Below are 23,611 nucleotides of genomic sequence, written 5' to 3'. Positions count from 1 at the left end.
GACTCTGCTGTGCCATGAAGTGTTCCTGAACCCCAAGAGGTCCCCAAGGAGCCGAATCGGATGCAGTCGCATTGTGGGCTCTTTATTTACTTTCAAGCATGGGCTCCTCGCCAACCCTGACACAGTAGGAAGGTGGAACCCTGAGACTGGTTTCAGGCAAGCGTTTATAGAGGCAGGCCTTGGTACCTAGCCGGGTACACATCTGATTGGAGGGCCGTTATGGCCTTTAACGTAGTGGCTGGTGCTGGGAGCCAAACCATAAATTTAACTTCTGTTTTCCTCCTGATTGGTGGTTGGTAGGAAGTGAAGTGGCAGGGGCGGGCTTGTAACCTGGAGGTGCAGATTTGTTGGGGAATAACCTGGAAACTGGTGCAGGATGCAGGTTTTGTTGGGGGGTAACCTGGAAACTGGTGCTAGGTACCAGCCTGTTAGTTAACTTGAGTTCAATCTTAGGTCAGGCTCTCTAAGACGGAGGGAGTCTGAACCCAAAAGATCTGGTCTCTCACCTCCCAGTGTCTTGAGCTGAGGTGTCTGGGAGTCCAGTGAGAACTCCAGAAATGTTGTGGGGCATTCACCAGAGAAGACTGCTCAAACATGAGTCTAAGCCAATAGAAAGTTTTTATTAGCTGGCCAGCAACTACACTGGGTGTTCAGGATCCCAGTGCAACTCTGAACCTTTCTCAGGGTGAGCTTATAGTGGCATAAGCTAATACCAGCTCTTGGGAGGCAGAGGCAGACAAATCTCTGTATCTGTATTTTGAATTCCAGGCTAGCCAAAGTCACAAAGTAAGACCAGTTCTCAAAAACAGAAACATTTAAAAGGCACACTAGAAAGATACATTTTTATTTATTTATGTTTTGTTTTTTCGAGACAGTGTTTCTCTTTGTAGCCCTGGCTGTCTTGGAACTCACTCTGTAGACCAGGCTGGTCTGTAACTCAGAAATCCACCTGTCTTTGCCTTCCAAGTGCTGGGATTAAAGGCGTGCGCCACCACCCCACCGCCCTGCAGAAAGATACATGTTTAACGTCACTGGACTAGTAAACTATTCAGGGTTTACACAGAGTCTGTTGCCTGGCATAGTGTACACACCTGCTATTTTAGCATGAGGGAGATGGAGCAAGAACAGGGAGCCTCCAGACCACAGACGCTGCCTACTGGGCCTCCTTAGAGCTGTTGAGATACTGTCTCAAAATCAAAACAAGGCCCAGAGACATCTTTAATATCAGCACTGGGGAGGCAGAGGCAAGTGGGCCCTAAGTTTCTGACTCCCACCTGTAACCCGTTACCTGAGGAGAGTAGAAGTGGCTGCCTCGATGGTCAGCCTTAGCTTGAGCATCAGGTCAGTCTGAGTTATGGAGAGAGAGAAGCTGACTCAAAAATGGCACCCTACCACCAAAATCCTAAAGTATTAACTTCATTTGTGAGTAGAGGTAGTTATTAAATGTCCTGTCTCTATAACCTCTTTTAATTTTTTTAATTTTTGTTGTGTGTGCACAGGTGTTTTGCCTAGATGCATTACCTGTGGGAAGGTGTTGGAGCCCTAGAGCTACCATTGTGAGCTGCCACATGGATGCTGGGAATTAAACCTATGGCCCCACAAGCTCCATCTCCCCAGGCCTGTTGAGTTCCTATCGGTATAAGCTAAATAGCAACTTTCTGACCTGCTCTGCAGGGGAGTTTCTAGGCAAGGGACTGTCCTATCACAGAGTTCTGACAGCCTACCCTGGAGGTCCTGCAGGCCAAGTAATCCAAGCATGTCTGTAATCACTGAATTCAAATTTCTTTTGCAACATAAAGCAATTTGTATACTTTTCCATTTTATTTTCAAGGGCATTTTTTTTTTTATTCTCACAAAAACACCCTTCTCACTGGCTATTGTGAGAATTCATGGGGTTTACATTACACATTTGGTCTTCAAATCTTTGACAGTCCCACATGGTATCACATGCCTATTAACTCCAGTGTTAGGATGCTGAGGCGGACAAACATGAGCCCCAGCCAGCTGGAGACCTTCTCTAGAGAGCAGACGGGTGAGGGAAGAAAAGGAAAAGAAAGGAAAAAAGGAGCGAAAAACAAACAAAAAGAAAAGAAAGAAAGGAACAAGGAAATTTTGGACATGAGATGTCTTATGGTAGTTTTTTTTTGGTTTTTCCCAGACAGGGTTTCTCTGTGTAGCCCTGGCTGTCCTGAACTCACTCTGTAGACCAGGCTGGCCTCAAACTCCCTGCCTCTGCCTCCCAAGTGCTGGGACTAAAGGCATGCGCCATTTTTCCAAAGTTTTTTTTTTCCCCACACCCTAAGGTAGAATTTTATCCAATCAAAAATGTAGTGTAATAGAAATGCTTCCGAGAGTCCACCTGCCACTTCCTGAAGGTGGTGCACACATGTCAGACCGGCTTTTTCCCGAGTCTCATTGTCTTCTCTGTTTGTAGAAAACGGTCGTTTGTTATGCACAACATCCCAGCAATACAGAAAAGGCTGAAGCCGAATGGCCACAGCTGGGAGTCCAGCCTGGGCTAAAAAGAACCTGCGGCAAAGTCTGACCCCCCTGGGCATTCCACGCTATCGTTTCTATTCCTAACTCGCTGAGTCCTCGCCTGTAAAACCCACCGAGGAGAGCGTCCCGTGGGTGTGCGGGCAGAGAAAACGAACGCGAAATGCCTGCACTTAGTAAATTCCACAGTGCAAGCTTTGTTTAAACATTCAGACTTAAGCAGGGCGGTGGGGGCGCACGCCCTTGATCCCAGCATGGAGGCGGAGGCAGGTGGATCTCCGAGTTCAAGGCCAGCCTGGTCTACGCTTGCAGGATAGCCTGGGCTACACAGAGAAACCCTGCCTCAGAACCAAAAACCAACCAACCAAAAACCCCAATATCCAAACTTGCGTAGTAATATCTCTCGATGTTCACCTGTCCCTTGTTTTTTTAAAAAAAATTGTATTAATCAAAAGACTTCTTACAAACTGTGCTAAGGCCGTCCCCACCGGAACCTGAGAACACCGAATCAAAGAATTACCAGTTAGGTTTAAATTTTAAAGGTAATCTCCGCAACTTCCGCTCCTATATAAAGCTCCCCAAAGGGGAGTTGGAAACTTATCGCGAGAGTCTAACGGGACGCGTTTGCGCCTTGGGTCCTGTTCTCGCGTTTTCTGGTGAAGTAATGGGTCGAGATGAAAAGGAAGCGCGAAGTATCGCGGGAGTGTAGTGGAGTCTCGCGATACTTCCGGAGCTCGCCCCTCCCCCTCCCCCAAGTGCCGTTTCGGTTTAATCTAGTGTGTGACTGAGTCTGTGTGAGGGAGCGAAATGTGTATGTGAGGTGTCGGGGTGAGGCGGAGGCTAGGAAAAGGGGCTCCCTCAGGCACGAGGGACAAAGCGGGAGGTGAAGCAACCTAGGCCGCGGAGGCCCGGCGACAGGAAGCCGCCCCGAGCCGGGCTGCCGGGTAGGGGAAGGGCCCGCGCAGTCGTCCCAGCGCTCCAGAGCCGCAGTCGGCCCCATAGGCTCGGGCGGACGGCTCCCTACTTCCTCGACCGCCCGGGCTCGCGGGCCTGAAGAGTGGCCCGGCGGGGGTGGGCGGTCGTGAGGGGCGGACTCGAGCAGCTCCCGGGGTCTCGCCACTCCACTGCCGCGGAACTCTCCGTCCCTTCCCTCTCCTCACCCCCACCTCATGTAGGAGGGCGCCGAGGAGGCGAGCGGGAGGAGGAGCCTGGCCTGCGGTCCCTTCCCTCCCCACCCCCTCTGAGGGGCTCTCCGGTGGGCGTGGAGTCGGGGCTGGGGGGAGGGTGGGGCTTTGGGGAGTGCTGGGGAACTTTTTCCCCTTCTCGAGGCCCGGGGAAAGGGAATGCCCAATTCCGAGAGACATGGGGGCAAGAAGGACGGGAGCGGAGGCGCTTCTGGAACTTCGCAGCCGTCCTCGGGAGGCGGCAGCTCCAACAGCAGGGAGCGTCACCGCTTGGTGTCGAAGCACAAGCGGCACAAGTCCAAGCACTCCAAAGACACGGGGCTGGTCGCCCCCGAAGCGGCATCTTTGGGTACAATAATCAAACCATTGGTGGAGTATGATGACATCAGCTCTGATTCAGACACCTTCTCCGATGACACGGCCTTCAAGTCGGACCGGAGGGAGAACGACGACCGTCGCGGCTCGGATCGGAGCGACCGCCTGCACAGACACCGTCACCACCAGCACCGGCGCTCCCGAGACTTGCTCAAAACCAAACAGACGGAAAAAGAAAAGAACCAGGAGGTCTCCAAGTCTGGCTCTGGGAGGGACCGGATATCAGGTAGCTCCAAACGTTCGGCCGAGGGGAGTGATGATTATGGGAAGGCGCAGATATCCAAAAGCAGCAGCAGCAGCAGCAAGGAATCCAGGTCGTCCAAAATGCACAAGGAGAAGACCCGGAAAGAACGAGAGTTAAAGTCTGGACACAAGGACCGCAGTAAAAGTCATCGGAAAAGGGAAACACCCAAAAGTTACAAAACGGTGGATAGCCCTAAACGGAGATCCAGGAGTCCCCATAGGAAATGGTCTGACAGTTCCAAGCAAGATGACAGCCCGTCCGGAGCTTCTTATGGCCAAGATTACGATCTTAGTCCCCCAAGGTCTCATACTTCTAGTAATTATGACTCCTACAAGAAGAGTCCTGGAAGTACCTCCAGAAGGCAGTCCATCAGCCCACCCTACAAAGAGCCTTCTGCTTACCAGTCCAGCACTCGCTCACCCAGTCCCTACAGCCGACGCCAGAGGTCTGTGAGTCCCTATAGCAGGAGACGGTCCTCCAGCTACGAAAGGAGCGGCTCTTACAGCGGGAGGTCCCCCAGCCCCTATGGCCGAAGGCGATCTAGCAGCCCGTTCTTGAGCAAGAGGTCTCTGAGTCGGAGTCCAATCCCCAGGTGAGCTGCTTTCTGGCCTTCCTAAGGTAGGGTGGGCTGGGAGCAATTGACAGTTGTCTTTAACATTTTGCTAAAGCTTGCAGCGTTCATCCTTGACTAGTCATTTAGGTAAGACTGGCTTTCCCCTCACCCTGTTGAGAAGTAAACATTCCAAGTGCCTCCAGCTACTCCAGCAAGGTAGGTAGTAGGTACTTTTCAGTCATAGAGAACTTTCAGTTGTGAGAACTTGGTTCTGCCTAGGGAGTACATAGTCTCTAGAACTCGTTTAGCTATTTGTTGTTTTGTCTTAAAAATTTGTAAGTAATATTGGTACCAGTGCTTAAACTTTATTGGAACTCACAAGAGAATTAAGAAATTGCAAATTTTCATTTCTACTGTTTGCATAAGTTATCCTAACCAGTTTTGTCTATCATGTTCTTAAGTCTATAGTTACCACTGTTTTAACTTGTTCCTAAAAAGTCCTATCTTGTAACTGTTAGTGAAAAATGAGCTAATGAGTGTACTATTTTTATTTATTTATTTATTTTTGGTTTTTTGAGACAGGGTTTCCCTGTGTAGCCCTGGCTGTCCTAGAACTCACTCTGTAGACCAGGCTGGCCTCAAACTCAGAAATCCGCCTGCTTCTGCCTCCCAAGTGTAGGATTAAAGGCTTGTGCCACCATCTCCTGGCGAATGCTTTTTTTTTTTTTTTTTTTATTTTTGATAGTCTAGCAAAAAGTAGTTTTTTGTTTACAGCACCACTGTTGACCACTTACTTAGTGTGGAATACTAGTAGTTTTCAAAATTTTTCTTGAAATATGTGCTAAGCCTTTGACTTACTATTTTTTGTAAGAACAATGTTAATTTGAATAATTATCTATGAAAAACTTGTCTTCTTGTTTCATGTATAGACCCATCTCTGTCCACAAAAACAACAGGAGCTGTATATTATCTGTGTAGAATATTTCTTTGTGACCTTTGGCAGATTATTTGTCCATACCAGAGTTTTTTCATGTGGAAAATAGAAATAAAAACTACCTATTTCAAGGCTGTTGTGAAGATTAGTAAATAATGAAGCATAGTAAATAATGTGCCTTGTGCATAGTATGACTCAGTACATTTTATAAGTGAATATCACTGGCAGAGAAATTAACTCATGCATGTTTTATAAGTCAGTGTATATATCACTGGTTTGAATTTACAACTAAAGTGGATTTGCCTAACTGCAGTGCTTAAAGTTTTCTTAGTGTTTTCTCATTCTAGTATTTTAAAAAATTAATAGGTTGGTGTTTATAAACATGCATGTATCTAACACCTAAATTCTGTAATTTGTGACATTCTCCATTAGTCCATCTTTTGTTTAGATTCATCTCGAAAGTTGTAGCAATCAGTATACTTCTGGAAACATTCAGAGTGCATACCATTTCTTAAGAGTTCAGTATTTTTTGGGAGTGGTAAGATTTATGCATAGTGGAATGCATAAGTCATAAAATATACCATTTATAATGTTGCATAATTTTAAAGGGAATCTAAAAAGTATTCTCAGAATTTTTTGTTTTTTAGACAGGGTTTCACACTGTAACCTAGGATAACCTGAAATTTATACTATGTAGCCTGTGCTGGTTTCAAACTGGCCTGGAATTTCTAGTAATCCTCCCTTAACCTTTTTTTGTTTGTTTGTTTGTTTTGGTTTTTTTTGGATTTGGTTTTTTTTTTTCGAGACAGGGTTTCTCCATATAACCCTGGCTGTCCTGGAACTCACTCTGTAGTCCAGGCTGGCCTCAAATTCATAAATCCGCCTGCCTCTGCCTCCCAGAGTGCTAGGATTACCTCCCTTAACCTATTAACTGTTAGGATTACAGACATGAGCTATCATAATAAGAATTTCTCTCTCTCTCTTTCTTTCTTTTCTTTCTTCCTCCCTCCCTCCCTCCTTCCTTCCTTCCTTTCCCTCCCTCCCTCCCTTCCTTCTTTCCTTCCTTCCTTCCTTCCTCCCCCCCTCCCTCCCTCCCTCCCTCCCTCCTTCCTTTCCCTCCCTCCCTCCCTTCCTCCCTCCCTCCCTCCCTCCCTCCTTCCTTCCTTCCTTTCCCTCCCTCCCTCCCTCCCCCCCCCCTCCCTCCCTTCCTCCCTCCCTCCCTCCCTCCCTCCCTCCCTCCCTCCTTCCTTCCTTCCTTCCTTCCTTCTTTCTTTCTTTAGAGACAGGGTTTCTCTGTAGAGTCCTGGCTGTCCTGGAACTCACTCTGTAGACCAGGCTGAAATTCACCTGCCTCTGCCTCCCAAGTGTTGGGATTACAGGCGTGCTCCACCAGCCCGGCGACTTTTTTTTTTTGAGACAGGGTTTCTCTGTGTAGCCCTTGCTGTCCTGGAACTCACTCTGTAGACCAGGCTGGCCTCCAACTCAGAAATCCGCCTGCCTCTGCCTCCCAAGTGCTGGGATTACAGGCTTGCGCCACCACCGCCCGACTTTTTTTTTTTTTTAATATATTATTATATGTAAGTACACTGTTGCTGTTTTCAGATACACCAGAAGAGAGCATCAGATCTCATTACAGATGGTTGTGAGCCATCATGTGGTTGCTGGGATTTGAACTCATGGCCTTCGGAAGAGCAGCTAGTGCTCTTAACTGCTGAGCCGTCTCTCCAGCCCCTTAGAATATTTTTCTTAAGAGTGTGAACATTAAGGCTATTTGAAAAAACTTTGCTGTTGAGTATAGAAATAGAAAAGGCTAAAACAGGATTTTTATTTTGAAAGATTTTTTAGATTTTTAGAGAAGATATTAACTTCTCTTAAGTGAATTGAGAGGGTTGTGGTCCTTAATTGAAATTAATGTAGTAATGGCAGATAGAAGCCTAGGAGGAAATGGAAACATTATGGTAGTGGGGTTGCAAAGATGAACTTAAAATATTACTGGATACAAGTACAATTTTTTTGTTAGCTTGTAGAGAGCATTATTTGTATGTATACATTGCATGTTTTTATTTATTGGAATTCTCAACAGTAAGTAACAGAAAAACATGAGAGTATAGAATCTGAGCATAAGCCCAGTGTAAGAAAAGCTGTGGCAAGTGGATTTTGATTTTTGAGGTCACCCTGGGATACTTGTTTACCCTCAAAAAGACCAAAACAATGGGCTGGAAAGATGGCTAAATACCTGAGTTTGATCTTCAGAACTCATGTAAGATGGAAGGAGAGAACTGACTTTATAGAGTTTTCCTCTAACCTCTACAGATCATACACACGAACAATAATAATAATAAAAAAAATCTAATTTTTTTTTTTTGAGACTAGATTTCTCAGGGTAGCACTGGCTGTACTGGAACTCGTTCTTGTTTACTCAAAAACTCAGATACACCTGCCTCTGCCTCCCTAGTTCTGGGATTAAAGGCATTCACTACCAGTTTATTTTTGAGGCAAGATCTCCCCAATAAGCCAGGTGGTGATGGCTCACACCTTTAATCCCAGTGCTTGGGAGGTAGAGGCAGGTGGATTTCTGAGTTCGAGGCCAGCCTGGTCTACAGAGTGAGTTCCAGGACAGCCAGGGCTATACAGAGAAACCCTGTCTCAAGAGAAAAAAAAAAAGATCTCCCTAATAGCAAGGACCAGTTTGGAATTTTTTTTCTCTCCCAAGATAGTTTTTCACTGTGTAACTTTGACTATCCTGTCCTGGAACTCCACTCTGTAGACCAGACTGGCCTTGAACTCAAAGAGATTTAACCTCCCTCTGTCCAGTGCTAGATTAAAGATATTTGCTACCACATCTAGGCCCAGTAGTACTTTTTTTTTTTTGGGGCTGGGGTTCGGCTGTGGGGGTAGGGGGAGGGCATGGTATCATTGTAGAGCCCTGGCTGGCTTGGAATTCACTATGTAGACCAGGCTGGTTCAAATGCAGATTTACCTATCTCTTCCCAAGTGCTGCATTTAAAGGCATAGACCATCAAGCCTGGCTCTATATATAGTTTAAGTGGTTTGGATTGTTGGTTTTCCTCATACTGATTCTTTTTTTTTATTTTGTTTTGTTTTGTTTTATTTTTTGTTTGTTTTTCAAGCTCATACTGATTCTTAAGCAGGGCTATGGTTAAAAAAAAAAGAGAGAGACTTTAGAATAATCTATAGATTTCCCAAATTTTATTTCACATTCATTTCTTATAAAAATTTTATTTATGATATTGAAAAAAAGGGCTTAGCAGTTAACATTGACTGTAGGCAGACATAGTTTGAGGCCAAACTCATCTGCACATCAAACTTTAGGCCAGCCATAGCTACATAGTAAGATCCTACTTGAAAAACAAAACAAGTTTATTTGTACTTGCAGTTATTTCTAGGTTACCTGTACTAAAAAGTTGTTTGGAAATCATTTTTGTATTAAATGAAGTGAGTAAGACCATTAGTATCAGCAGTCAATAGACTAAGACAAGATGATCATAAGTATTTTTTTTAAGATTTATTTATTATTTTATATAAGTACACTGTAGCTGTCTTCAGACTCCCCAGAAGAGGGCGTCAGATTTCATTACAGATGGTTGTGAGCCACCATGTGGTTGTTGGGAATTGAACTCAGCACCCATGGCTGACCAGTGGCCACCCAGGGCAGTCAGTGCTCTTAACCGCTGAGCCATCTCTCCTGCCCCAATGATGATCATGAGTATTAAGCTAGCTTAGTCTATGTAACAAGATCTTGTCTCAGAACACTAAAAAGTAAAACTATGAAGTGTCAGGGCTGGTACTATAGATCAGTAGTAGTCTGTTCCCTTAGCAAATGGAAGGTTCAGTCCTCAGTACCCAAAAATACAAAAGATACCAAAAACTCTTATGGGTTTTAAAATTTTTATTTTAATGTAAAAATATTTTCTCTGTGTGCTTATAAATTCTAAATTCTGTATATTGGACATTCATTTACTATAGATACAACTTTATTATAAGGAGTACTCTAGTTAAAATGGTAAAAGTTGGGCTGAAGGGTTGGTTCAGTGGTTAGGAGCACTGGTGGTTCTTCTAGAGAAAGATTTCCCTGTACCCATACAGTGGCTCATAAATATCTCTAGATCCAATCCCAGGGATTCCAATGCCTTTTTCTGACCTCTGGATACTGGGCACAGGCATGGTACACTTCCATAAATACTTGAATACAAAACACTCCTGCACATAAAATAATGAATCTTAGAAGACTAAATAAAAAGTAAGACATTATTGAAGCATATTCTTGATATTTTCATATTGTTATTAACCATTGTGAATATGGCCATATTCTGCTGTGGGGAAATATGCCATCTTTCTTTATTTGAGTAAGTAGTGGGCAACTGATCAATGATGGCAAATACCTTTGATCCCAGTTAAAAAGGCCAGTCTGGCCTACAGATTGAGTTCCAGGACAGTCAAGACTACATAGACCCTGTCAGGAGAAACAACAAAAACAAAATTAAAAAAAAAAAAAAAGACCTCAATAATTAGTGGGCAAGTTTTGTTACTTTTTTGGTTTTGTTTATTTTTAATTTTTTCTTTTGTCAAGACAGTTTATACATGGTCTTGGATACCTAGAGCCCTCCATAGACCAGGCTGGCCTAGAATTTACAGTGATCAGCCTGCCAAGTGTCTGGGTTAAAGGTGTGTGCCACCACCACTCAGCTTTTATTTATTTATTGAAACAATTCTGCCTCTGTCTCTTTACTGCTATGATTACATGCTGCTTCTGTTGTTTTTTTCTTTCTTTTACACTGGATCTTACATGCTGCTATGATTACATGCTGGTTCTGTTGTTTTTTTCTTTCTTTTACACTGGATCTTACTATATTATACCTTAGGCAGGCTTAGAACTTCCTTTGTAGAGCAAACTGTCTAGAATTCTAAAGACATGAATTTACAACACCCAGATGGGTCGGTTGTTTTTCTTTTAATTTATTATTTTAAATTATGTGTTTATATGCATACATGTCCGTGAATGCAGATGCCTGTGAACGCCAGGGACTTCATATTCCCACATCTGGAATTATAGGTAGCTGTGCCCAGTGTGAGTGCTGGGAACTAAATTGGGTCGTTTGCTAGATTAGTAATGTGCAACCACTGAAGCATCTCTTCAGCCCCTGAGGTTTTTGTTGTTGTTCTTTTTGTTTTTGAACAAGGTCTGACTATGCCCAAGTTGACAGGAGCTCATTCACTGTGGCTCACACTGGCTTCTCAGTCTCAGTAATTCTCTTGCTTTGGTTTCCTAAATGCTAGTATTATAAATAGGAGCCACCAAGCCCTAGCCAAGCCAAGTGCATTTTTAGTTTTACTAGGTTCTAACATATATTAGTTATTGTTCATGCAGTTTTTCTTGTCTTACCTATACTAAAAAGTTGGAGATCATTTTTGTTTAGATGTTTAGAGTTTGTTTTGTTTTTAAATATGATCTTATATGGCCAAAGCTGGCTTTTAGTTTGGCATATAGAAGAGGACTTTGGTTACCTTTTTCTTTTTTCTTTTTTTTTTAAAGATTTATTTTATGTATGTGAGTACACTGTTGCTGTCTTCAGACATAACAGAAGAGGACATCAGAACCCATTATAGATGGTTGTGAGCCATTATGTGGTTGCTGGGAATTGAACTCAGGACGTCTAGAAGGATAGTCAGTGCTCTTAACCACTAAGCCATCTCTCCAGCCCTTGATTACTTTTTCTTTGTTTGTTTCTTTTTTTTTTTTAACGGTTTATTTATTTATTTTACAGTAAGTACACTGTAGTTGTCTTCAGACACTCCACAAGAGGGCATCAGATCTTGTTACAAATGGTTGTGAACCACCATGTGGTTGCCAGTATTTGAACTGAGGACCTTTGGAAGAGCAATCAGTGCTTTTACCCACTGAACCATCTCTCCAGCCCGATTACGTTTTCAGTATTACTTTTTATGTGTATAATTGTTTGCCTCTGTGTGTGTGTGTATGTGTGTATGTGTGTGTGTATGTACCACATGCTCAAGGAGACAAGAATTGGCTGTTGGATGGTTTGAGTCACCATGTAGGTACTAGAAAGTACTTTTAACCACTGAACCTTCTCTAGTCCCAACTTTGAACCTCCTTTTTCTTTTTTTTTTTTTTTTTAAAGATTTATTTTATGTATATTGGTGTCTTGCCTGTTTATATGTTTGTATAAGGGTATTGGATCCCCTGGAATTGGAGTTACATGCAGGGAGCTACCATGTGGGTGCTAGGAATTGAACCCAACTTTTTTGGAAGAACAGCCAGCAGCACTCTTAACCACTGAGCCATCTCTCTAGTTGCCTTTTTCTCCCTTTTTAGTTTTTTTTTTTTTTTTTTTTTTTGATTTGATTTTTTTCGAGACAGGGTTTCTCTGTATAGCCCTGGCTGTCCTGGAACTCACTCAGTAGACCAGGCTGGCCTCGGACTCAGAAATCCACCTGCCTCTGTCTCCCTGAGTGCTGGGATTACAGGCGTGCGCCACCACCGCCCAGCTTCCTCCCTTTTTATAGAGAGGGGTTGTTCTGTCTTTTCTGAGACAAGGTCTCACTATATATAGCTCCAGCTGTTCTAGAACTCACTCTGTAGACTAGGATGGCCTTGAACTCAGAGATCCATCTGCCTCTTGCCTCCCCAGGGCTGGGGTTAAAGGTCTGACTTGGTTTTTTTATTTGTTTATTTGTTTATTTTTATTTTGTATATATGGGTGGTTTTCCTGTATGTCTGTATACCTTGTACTTGCAGTGTCTGGGGAGGCACACAGAGGGGGATAGATATAACTGGAACTGGAGAGTAGACACTCAGCCACCTTAAGAGGTTTGGGTTTAGAACCTCAGTCCTTTGGAAGAGTAGCCACTGTTCTTAATCATTGAGCCAGCCCCTCCAGACCCCATTCCTTTTTTTTTTTTTTGAGACAGTAGACCAAGTTGTCTTTGAGCCTAGAGAGTCTTGTGAGTGCTGGGATTAAAGGAGTGTGCCATCATGCTTCTCTTTGCCTCCTTTTAGAATTGATAACTCAGAATGGGATTAAGTTTATCAGTCTAGGCCCTGTTTTGCTGGCCTATTATCCTCTTTATAGCTCTATATTGTGTATTTAAACTCCCTTTCTTCTTTTTCCAGTAGGAAATCCATGAAGTCCAGAAGTAGAAGTCCTGCATATTCAAGACACTCATCTTCTCATAGTAAAAAGAAGCGATCCGGGTCACGCAGTCGTCATTCCAGTATCTCTCCTGTCAGGCTTCCATTGAATTCCAGCCTGGGAGCTGAACTCAGTAGAAAAAAGAAGGAAAGAGCAGCTGCTGCTGCAGCAGCAAAAATGGATGGAAAAGAATCCAAGGGTTCTCCTATAATTTTGCCCAAAAAAGAGAAACTTGAGGTGAAGGAGTCAGGGTTAGAGTCTAAAAAGTTACCCAGAGGTATAAAGTCAGAAAAATCTACCCAAGATTCTGAACTGGTAAATGTAGCACATTCAAACACAGAGGTAAAAAATTGTTTAGATACAGGGAAAGTAAAGTTGGATGAGAACATACAGAAGCATCCTAATAAGGATTTGAAAGCACAGGGAACAAAGGACGCTAAACCTGTAGCACCGAAGGAGGTGATTGTCACTTCAAAGGAGACAGAGACATCAGAAAAGGAGACCCTTCCACCTCTCCCCACAATTACTTCTCCACCCCCTTTACCATCTGCTACCCCTCCACCTCAGACACCCCCTTTGCCACCTTTGCCTCCACTACCAGCTGTTCCACTGCAGCCACCTCTGCCTCCTCCCCAACCACCATTTAGTCAAGTTCCTGTTTCAAGTACTTCAACTTTATCCTCTTCTCCTCACCCAAGGACATCTACTCTATCCTCTCAGGCAAATTCTCAGCCCCTTGTACAGGTTTCTGTGAAGACTCAAGTATCGGTAACAGCTGCTATTCCACACCTGAAAACTTCAACATTGCCTCCTCTGCCCCTCCCCCCCCTATTACCTGGAGATGATGACATGGATAGGTAAGTTTCATAATAGGATGGAAGAAGTCAGTGTTCTGATTTACAATATATTTTAACATTTCTGAACCTATTAGACTATTTTTTAATTATTCTTTCATAATTAGGAATTGCTTTTTGTTTTCTAGTGCAAAAGTCCATTCTTTCTTGAGAATAGAGAATTAGGACTTTGTGGGGTATTTTCTTTCTTTCTTTCTTTCTTTCTTTCTTTCTTTCTTTCTTTCTTTCTTTCTTTCTTTCTTTCTTTCTTTTTTTTTTGAATGTGTATAATGTCTTAGTGCAAAGGCCAGAGGAAAATTTGGGGGGGAATCAATTTTCTTCTTTCCTTTAGCTGCTGAATTATCTTGATGGCCACCTTTTGGGGTTAGGGCAGGGATAGGATCTTGTTATACTCACTGTATAGACTCAGGTAGCCTTAAACTGACAGCCATGTAGCCATGTCTACATGGGGAATCACTTTTTTTATAAGATAACCGGGCAGTAGTGGTGGCACATACCTTTAATTCCAGTGTTTGAAAGGCAGAGACAAGTGGATCTCTATTAAATTTGAGGCCAACCTGGGCTACAGAGTGAGTTTCAGGATAGCCAGGATGATCAAACTAGGATACCTTTTAGGATAACCTTAAGTATTATTCAAGTATGATATCCCAGGTATCAGGCATTAGGCTTGGTGGCAAGTGCCTTTAGCTGCTGAATTATCTTGATGGCCATCTTTTGGGGTTAGGACAGGGATAGGATCTTGTTATACTCACTGTATAGACTCAGGTAGCCTTAAACTGACAGAACTACTGCCTGAATGCTGGGATTATAGACTTGCACCACCATGCCTGACAGGAATTAAAATTTAAAACCTGATAAATCTTTTTCATGTAAATTTACGTTAATTTACTTCTTGTTTGTTGGAATTAAAGGTATGTGCCATCACTGTCCAACCTAGATTTGAGTGTGCATGCATGTATGACTTTTACCTGTACATATATGTTTGTGTACAACATGTGGTCAGAAGGTGGTGATGAATCTCATAGGATAAGATGGTTCTGAGCTACCATGTGGTTGTTGGGAACTTCATTGAAGTCTCTGGAAGAGTATTAAGTGCTCTTAATTACTGAGTCATCTCTCCAGCACCAACTTTACTGTATTTCAGTTTTTGGGTTTTTTTTTTTTTTTTTTTTGGTTTTTTTGGTTTTTCAAGACAGGGATTCTCTATATAGCCCTGGCTGTCCTAGAACTAACTCACTTTGTAGACCAGGCTGGCCTCGAACTCAGAAATCCGCCTGCCTCTGTCTCCCAGAGTGCTGGGATCCCTTGTGTGCCACCACCATCCAGCTCCAAATCTTTATTTTAATTTTTAAAGTTTATGCTATATCTATGTATGTGAGAACACGTTCTATGTGCAACTTGTGGAAGTCAGGGCCATTTTGTGGAGTTGGTTCTTGCCTTTGTTCTTTGCATAGGTTCCAAACAGAACTCAGGTCAGTAGAGTTTCATAGCAAACATCTTTACTGGCTTAGCCATATTGCCAGCTGTTTTCTTTTCCTAATATTTTAATATTTATAGAGAATATTTAAATATGATTTTTAAAAATCATTTATTCTGCCAGGCAGTGCTGGTGCACACCTTTAATCCCAGAACTTAAGAGGCAAAGGCAGAGGCAGGTGGACCTCTGAGGCCAGTCTGGTCTCCAATTCCAAGTTTCAGGGCATCCAGGGCTACATAGAGAAACCCTACCTATCTCTAAACTCCTCCTCAACCCCTCCTAGCCCCCAGAAAAAAGCAGTATGAGGTATCTTTGCTAATTAGACTATAACTCAGAATGGGGAAGATAGATCTTAATTCTAATGGGTCTTTGAGTATTGGTTACTGAAATGATTATGAAATATGAATCTCAAAATGACATTATATAAGATTTTTAATCTGTTGGCCATAGTAGCTGAACAAAACCACCAAACAGATATGCTTTAGCCAGGGACATGATATAAAAGTGTAGTCTTAGCTGGTTTTTCTGTTGAGATCCTGACGTTTTATTTTCTAGGGGATGAGTTGTATTTTCTGTCGTAAACATCATTGTAAATAAGAAAATAAGTTCTGCTTATCTTAAATTAAAAACCAATTTTCAAAGTTTACCTTCTAGGATACATCAGATTTGAGTGATTTGTGTGTGTGTGTGTGTATAGATAGGTAGGTAAGTGTGCAACTTGAGGCCTAAAGTCAACCTTAAGTATTATTCAAGAGTTATCCATCTTGTTTTGTTTTGTTTCATTTTTAAATATATTTTATCTAGCTGGGTGTAGGACTTTAATCCCAAAATTTTTTTTATAAGATAACCAGGCAGTAGTGGTGGCACATGCCTTTAATTCCAGCGTTTGAAAGATAGAGGCAAGTGGATCTCTATAAATTTGAGGCCAGCCTGGGCTACAGAGTGAATTTCAGGATAGCCAGGATGATGCAGACAAGCCCTATCTCAAAAAAAAAAAACAAAACAAAACAGCTAACCAAAGTATTATGTCTTAAGTATTTTGCCTTCATATTTGTATGTGCATCAAAAGGTGGCAGATCCTTTTGAATGGTGGTTGTAAGCCACCATGCAGGTGCTAGGAATTGAACTTTGGTACACAGAAAGAGCAATAAGAGATCTTAACAACTTGGCCATCTTTCCAGCCCTTTGAATTTTTCTGTTTCTGTCTCCCTGGTGCTGAGATTATAAGCATGTGCCACCAAGCCCATTTTTGAATATAGGTGTTACAAATCAAACTTAAGTCCTTGCTTGGGTAGCAAACATATTACTGACTAAACTATTTCTCCAGTCCTGTTTATTCTTTTTAGTTCTGTTTGTTTGTTTTGTTTTGTTTTGTTTTTTCAAGACAGGGTTTCTCTGTGTAGCCCTGGCTATCCTGGAACTCATTCTGTAGACCAGGCTGGCCTCGAACTCAGAAATCCACCTGCTGCCTCCCAAGTGCTGGGATTACAGTTGTGTGTCATCACACCCGGCTACACTCAGGATGTTGATATAGAAGGATTGCTTAGAGGTGAAGGGCTGGCCTAGACTCCCAGAGGCTGGGATTATATGCCCTTTTTTTTGATTTCGTTTTTGTTTTTTTTCGAGACAGGGTTTCTCTGTATAGCGTTGGCTGTCCTGGAACTCACTTGTTAGACCAGGCTGGCCTATCCGCCTGCCTCTGCCTCCCAGAGTGCTGGGATTATAGGCGTGCACCACCACCACCGCCTGGCTATTATATGCCCTTTTAATATTGGTTATTAGACTAAATGAATAATTAAAATTGCTCAAGGAATGAGGGTCAGGATAGTTGGGAGGCTGGAGCAGTGCCTTAGTGGTAAAGAGCACTGGCTGTTCTTTCAGAGGACTAGTGTTCATTCCTCAGCATTTGAGTGCCAGGGTATTTGCCCCCTGCAGTCACTACATGCAAGTGGTATACAGACAAAATAATAATATAATCAACTTAGAAGAAAAATAAATAGCATTCTGATAACATAAAGCTTATATTGGTAACAGAACAAGTGAAAGAACTTGGTTAATGATAATTCAAAAAGCTTTTTTTGTCTGTTTTGTTCATTTTTGGTTTTTTGAGACAGTGTTTCTTTGTGTAGACTTGGCTATTGTGTAGCTTGTTCTGTAGGCCGGGCTAGCCCTGCAACTAGCAGAGATCTGCCTGTCTTTGCTTCCCGTGTGCTCAGATTAGAGGTATGTAAGAATATAGCTGGAACCAAAATACATTATTTCTTTTGTTTTGTTTTGTTTTTTTGGATTTTTGTTTTTTCAAGACAGGGTTTCTCTGTGTAGCCCTGGCTGTCCTGGAACTCACTCTGTAGACCAGGCTGGCCTCGAACTCAGAAATCCGCCTGCCTCTGCCTCCCAGAGTGCTGGGATTACAGGTGTGCGCCACCATCGCCCATCTAAATACATTATTTTATAAAGATTTAGTTTTTATGTGTACATATGTGGCAAGGTATTATGTACATGAGTCTAGGTGCCATAGGAGGCCATCCATGTCAGAACTGTGTAAAGCTGGAGTTACAGGATGGTTGTGAGCCAACATTGCAAGTGCCTGGTTATCCATAAACAAGTTCTCTAAATTGCTAATCCATCTTTTCAGCCCCATGTTTGAGGCTTTTCCTCTCTGTTTGTTTTTGAGACACTGGCTTTTGCTGGCCTCCAGTATGCTGATAGATCACATTGTTCTGGAATTTAGTATGGAACCTGGTCTGCCTTGAACTCATGGAATTCCTCTGACTTCATAGCCTGAGCATTGAGATTTCATTTCTGCCTCCAAGACACACTCTTTTTTTTTTTTTTAAAAAAGATTTATTTATTTATTATTATATGTAAGTACACTGTACCTGTCTTCAGACACACCAGAAGAAGGCGTTGGATCTCATTAAGGATGGTTGTGAGCCACGATGTGGTTGCTGGGGTTTAAACTCAGGACCTTTGGGAGAGCAGTCAGTGCTCTTAACTGCTGAGCCGTCTCACCAGTCCCCAAGACACACTCTTAAGTATGGCGGCATATGTCTCTCCAGCACTCAGTAGGTTAAAACAGAAATATTACAGGAAGTGTACTGCCAGTCTGTTCTGCTTTGAAGCCTTCCAGGGGATAGGATGAAAACCTATCTTTTTTTTTTAAAGATTTATTTATAGGTAAGTGCACTGTAGCTGTCTTCAGACGCACCAGAAGAAGGCATCAGATTTCATTACAGATGGTTGTGAGCCATCATGTGGTTGCTGTGATTTGAACTCAGTACCTTCAGAAGAACAGTCAGTGCTCTTAACCGCTGAGCCATCTCTCCAGCCCCGAAAACCTATCTTTAAATAAAACAAATTATACAGGTGGGAAGGTGGTACATTCCTTTAATTGCAGCACTTGAGAGGCAGAGGCAGACGGATCTCTGTGAGTTCTTAGCCTAGATGCTGAGAGTGTACTTATGGACAGTCATAGCTCTGTAGAGAGACCCTGTCTCAAAGACAACAAAAATTTAATGTCTGACTGCCTTGAATTTCAACTGTAGATCCATTTGCTTCTGCCTTTTGTGTACTTTGATTAAAGGCATATGCTAACAAGTCAGGTGACAAATGCTTACATTTGTACCTACAGGTTAATGTAAATTTAATTAACAGACATTTCAAATTTGTAAAATTGGGTAGGAGGCTTTTTTTTTTTTTTTTTTTTTTGCATACAGTATATGGACATACATGTAGGCATGTTCGGGGGAGGGTCTGAGGAAATCAAATGGCAGAATTGCAGAATTGCTGCTCTTGCAGAGGACCCACATTGAGTCTCAGTACACATGTGTAGTAGATTACCTGTCACTGCAGCTCCAGGGATTCTGACATTGTACCTAGTTGAGCATTTACTGTCACTTGCACATACATATACACACATACACAATTTAAAAGTACATATATTTTTCAAGTTTGCACTTACCAGGCTTTATATTTATAGCTCATATCTGCAATCACAGTACATAGGAGGCTACGGTAGGAAGATTGGTGTGAGGGTGTGAGTTCTAGGCCGGCCTGGGGTACATAGGGGAAAAAAAAAGCAAGACGATCCAAAATTTGACTAGTTTTCCAATTTCTAGAATTCTTTCTTTTTTGTTTTTTTTTCCATACTAACTACTATAATTTGCTGGTTGTGTGAGTCCTGTCAGAACCTTAAGTCTGAAATTACTGCTTGATTTTTTTTTTTTACCATTTTATTTTGAGAGTTTTTATTTTGTGTGGTCATAGATCATTGTAGTCTGTTCCCAAATAACTAAAGTACATATTTTTTCAAGAGTTTAGATTTCAAACTTAGCTTGTAAAACACTTTGAATCTAGTATTTCCTTTTTCTAAGTTTTGTCTAAGTTACCTCTTTCATTTAAATCTTTTATTACAAAGTAAGTTTCATGAATTGTATGAGCTTCAGTCCTACATTATATTTTTTAGAACTTCCTTTGTACATTTTATTTTATCTAAAATTGGAATGTCAGGTGTTTTTTTGTTTTGTTTTTTATATTTGGTTTTGTGAAGACAGGGTTTCTCTATATAGCCCTGGCTGTCCTGGAACTAACTCACTCTGTAGACCAGGTTGGCCTCAAACTCAGAAATCTGCCTGCCTCTGCTTCCCAGCTGGGATTACAGGCATGCGCCACCACCGCCTGGCATGTCAGGTGTTTCATTGAGAGTTTTTGAATTGTTTTAATTTTTGGATTTTTGAAACGGGATCACATGTAGTTTCTGGCCTTAAATCTTGCTGTGTTGTTGTGGCCTCTTTTAATACCTTATCCCCCTATACTTGCCAAGTTTGAACCCTTCCTGACCCTTCCTCATCAGATATTGGGTGTTTAACCCAGGATCTAGGACCTGCTAGGCAAGAATTTTACCACAATGGGCTGGAGAGGTGGCTCAGTGCTATAGAGCATTGGCTATTCCTCTATAGGACCTGAGTTCTATTCTTAGTACCCACATAGCAATTTACACCCATCAGTAACAATAGTTCCGAGGTTATCTGATGCTCTTTTCTGGCCTCATTGCATGCATATAGTGCATAGACACACATTAAAAAAATTTTAATCTTAAAATTAAAATTATAACCCTAATATTAAACATTAAGCAATTCAAATTCTAATTTCTTGTAGAGTTTTTTAAAGATTTATTTATATGAATGCTTAGCTTGCATGTATACCTGAGAGGTCATGAAGATCCCATTATAGATGGTTGTAAGCCATCCTGTAGTTATTTTCTGGGAGTTAAACTCAGGACCTTTGCAAGAGCAGCTATTGTCTTAATCACTGAGTCATGTCTTCAGCTCTCAAGTTTTATCTGTTGTTATTTTATGGATATTAGTGTTTTTCCTACATTTATATCTGTGCACTATGTGTATGCCTGATCCCCAAAAAGGTAAAGAAGAGGGCGATGGGATTCCTTTGGACTGGAGTTACAGACAATTGTGAACTGTCATGTTGGTGATGAGAATTGAATCTTAGTCTTCTGAAAGAAACACCACTGCTCTTAACCACTGAACCATCTCTCTAGCTCCCATAAGTGAAATTTTAGTAATTGTTTTAATAGTTACGCATTATAATATTTTTGAAAACTTTGCATAGCATAGTTTCTGAATACTTTTTTTTATTCTCTCATTTCTATTTAGTCCAAAAGAAATGCTTCCTTCAAAGCCTGCAAAGAAGGAGAAGGAACAGAGGACTCGCCACTTACTCACAGACTTGCCTCTTCCTCCTGAACTACCAGGAGGAGATCCATCTCCCCCAGATTCTCCGGAGCCAAAGGCAATTACACCACCTCAACAACCATATAAAAAGAGACCAAAGTAAGTTTTACAGGATTTGTAATTGACTCTTACCTGCTGAGTTATCTTACCAGCACTTCAGGGATCTTTCTCTCTCTCTCTCTCTCTCTCTCTCTCTCTCTCTCTCTCTCTTTTTTTTTTTTTTAATGAATACAATACAGATGGTTGTGAGCCACCATGTAGTTGCTGATAATTGAACTCAGGTCCTCTGGAAGAGAAGCTAGTGCTCTTTAGGGATTTCTTTAATTTAAAAATATTCTCTTTGGGCTGGTGAGATGGCTCAGCAGTTAAGAGCACTGACTACTCTTCCAAAGGTCCTGAGTTCAAATCCCAGCAACCACATGGTGGTTCATAACCAGCTATAATGGGATCTGACGCCCTCTTCTGGTGTATCTGAAGACAGCTACAGTGTACTGACATATAATAAATAAATAAATCTTTAAAAAAAGAATATTCTCTTTTGTTTTATATCTAAAATTTATATGTCTTCCATAACTCATAGAAGTGAGAGCCAATAAATACATATTTTATTTCAATTTAATGGGAAAAATATTTTCTTTGGAAGGATACCTGTCTTATTTAGTTTTGTTGCTGTGAAGACATGCCATGGCCAAGGCAATTCTTATGAAAGAAACAATTTAATTCCCAAATTAAACGGGGGATTGCTTACAGTTTCAGAGAGTCAGTTCATTCCCATGGCAGGAAGTATGATAGCATGCAAACAGACACTGGAGCAGTAGCTGTAAGCTACATTCTTATATCCTACTTACCATAGTAAGTAGGAACAACACTGGACTTGGCTTGGGCTTTTATTTATTTTTTTTTTTAAAAGATTTATTTTATATATATATGAGTACACAGACACACCAGAAGAGGGCATCAGATCCCATTACAGATAGTTGTGGGCCACCATGGCTGCTGGGAATTGAACTCAGGACATGTGCAAGAGCAGTCAGTGCTCTTAACTGCTGAGCCATCTCCCCAGCCCCTAGTTTGGACTTTTGAAACCTCAAAACCTACCTCCAGTGACAATTCTTTCAACAAGGCTATACCTCCTAATCCCATCAAAGATGACTAAGCATTGAAATTCAAACCTGAGGGGGTTGTTCTCATTCAAACCAACATAGATAACATTTTTTCTTGTTGAGAAAGGGTCTTAACTCTGTATCCCTGGCTGGCCTAGAACTGACAAGAGATTGCAGTGTCTCTAATTACAGCATTTGGGAGAAGAAGCAAGTTGATCTTTTGAATTTAAGGCCAGCCTGGGCTACAGTGTTAGTTCCAGAACAGCCAGAGAGCTAGCTACACATTGAGACCCTGTCTCAAAACAAACAAAAATAGGGGCTGGAGAGATAGCTCAGCAGTTAAGAGCATTGACTGTTATTCCAGAGGTCCTGAGTTCAAATCCCAGCAACCGCATGGTGGCTCACAACCATCTGTAACAAGAACTAACTCCTTCTTCTGAAGACAACTACAGTGTATTTACATATAATAAATAAACCTTTAAAAAAAAATAATGTAGACATCACCATGGCCAGCTTTAACCATATTTTCTTTGAAAAGTAACCCATGTATTTAATGAACACTCAACACCGCTCCACTACCTTTTTGAAGCCAGAATTTCATAACAACCATTGATAGATACTATTTCATTATTCCATTTCTGCCATTTCAATAATAATTTTGTAAGAAGCCAGTCATTTATTGGCAAAAAAAAAAATAACAGTTTTACTGATTTTCCTTTTAGAATTTGTTGTCCTCGTTATGGAGAAAGAAGACAAACAGAAAGTGATTGGGGGAAGCGCTGTGTGGACAAGTTTGACATTATTGGGATTATTGGAGAAGGAACCTATGGCCAAGTATATAAAGCCAAGGACAAAGACACAGGTATTTCCCTAAAATTTTTGATGCCAGAAGTATAATAATCTAACAAGTACTAATATTTTAATAGATTTACTAAAATAACTTTTAGGCTCTAATTTGTCCTCTTACTACTATTAAGTAGATTAAAATGATCCAAAAGAATAAATTGGCCATCTCTTAGTTGTTTGCTCTAGTACCTCCCTGTACATACTCTTTTACATAAAATAGGGTAATATTTGGATATAACCTATGTCCATCCTCTGTGTAGTTTATATCATCTCTAGAATATTTATAGTACCAACAACCGCAAATTCTGAATAAACATGGTTATTATTCAAGGATGACTTACAAAGCATTGTGTGAGTGATTCACAGTCTCTCCTACAACCTGGAGATGGCTTTAAGTTTACAGTTGTGTGATTCCATTGAACGACCAGCAAGCTCCTTTCAGACAAGGCATATAGTCTAGGGCTATACTGGTTGCGTACATTCGAGAGGTCCTGGGCTTGATTTACAGCAATATAAGCCACCCAAAGATAAATATTCTACATTTTGTTGACTATTTTGAATATTTATGGTTTTGACTTGGTGGTGGGTTTTGTTTTTTGTTTTATGTTTTGTATTGTGTTTTGTCT

At 41.5% G+C, this 23,611-nt stretch overlaps 1 protein-coding gene across 12 annotated transcripts in view; it reads left to right on the top strand.

Annotated features, from left to right (window-relative positions):
* Positions 1 to 3,237: 3,237 nt before the first annotated feature.
* Positions 3,238 to 23,611, top strand: part of Cdk12 (cyclin dependent kinase 12) — an 87,842-nt gene continuing 67,468 nt past the window's right edge. For 8 of the 12 annotated variants that reach the window (XR_007979903.1, XR_007979908.1, XR_007979907.1 and 5 more), the window contains exons 1-4: positions 3,239 to 4,891; positions 12,940 to 13,815; positions 20,959 to 21,135; positions 22,862 to 23,001. Coding sequence is in view for 4 of the 12 variants with exons in the window: in XM_052197080.1 (XP_052053040.1) it covers positions 3,840 to 4,891; positions 12,940 to 13,815; positions 20,959 to 21,135; positions 22,862 to 23,001 (2,245 nt within the window). In the remaining 8 variants the exon portion in view is untranslated. Of the gene's footprint in view, positions 4,892 to 12,939; positions 13,816 to 20,958; positions 21,136 to 22,861; positions 23,002 to 23,611 lie in introns of all 12 variants that reach the window. The other 4 variants (XM_052197080.1, XM_052197079.1, XM_052197077.1 and 1 more) reach the window with 2 other exon arrangements.

Source organism: Apodemus sylvaticus, chromosome 10 (assembly GCF_947179515.1).
Source record: "Apodemus sylvaticus chromosome 10, mApoSyl1.1, whole genome shotgun sequence".
Classification (NCBI taxonomy): Eukaryota; Metazoa; Chordata; class Mammalia; order Rodentia; family Muridae; genus Apodemus; species Apodemus sylvaticus.
Note: the sequence above shows the minus strand (reverse complement) of the source record. Positions and strands in the feature narration are given on the sequence as shown.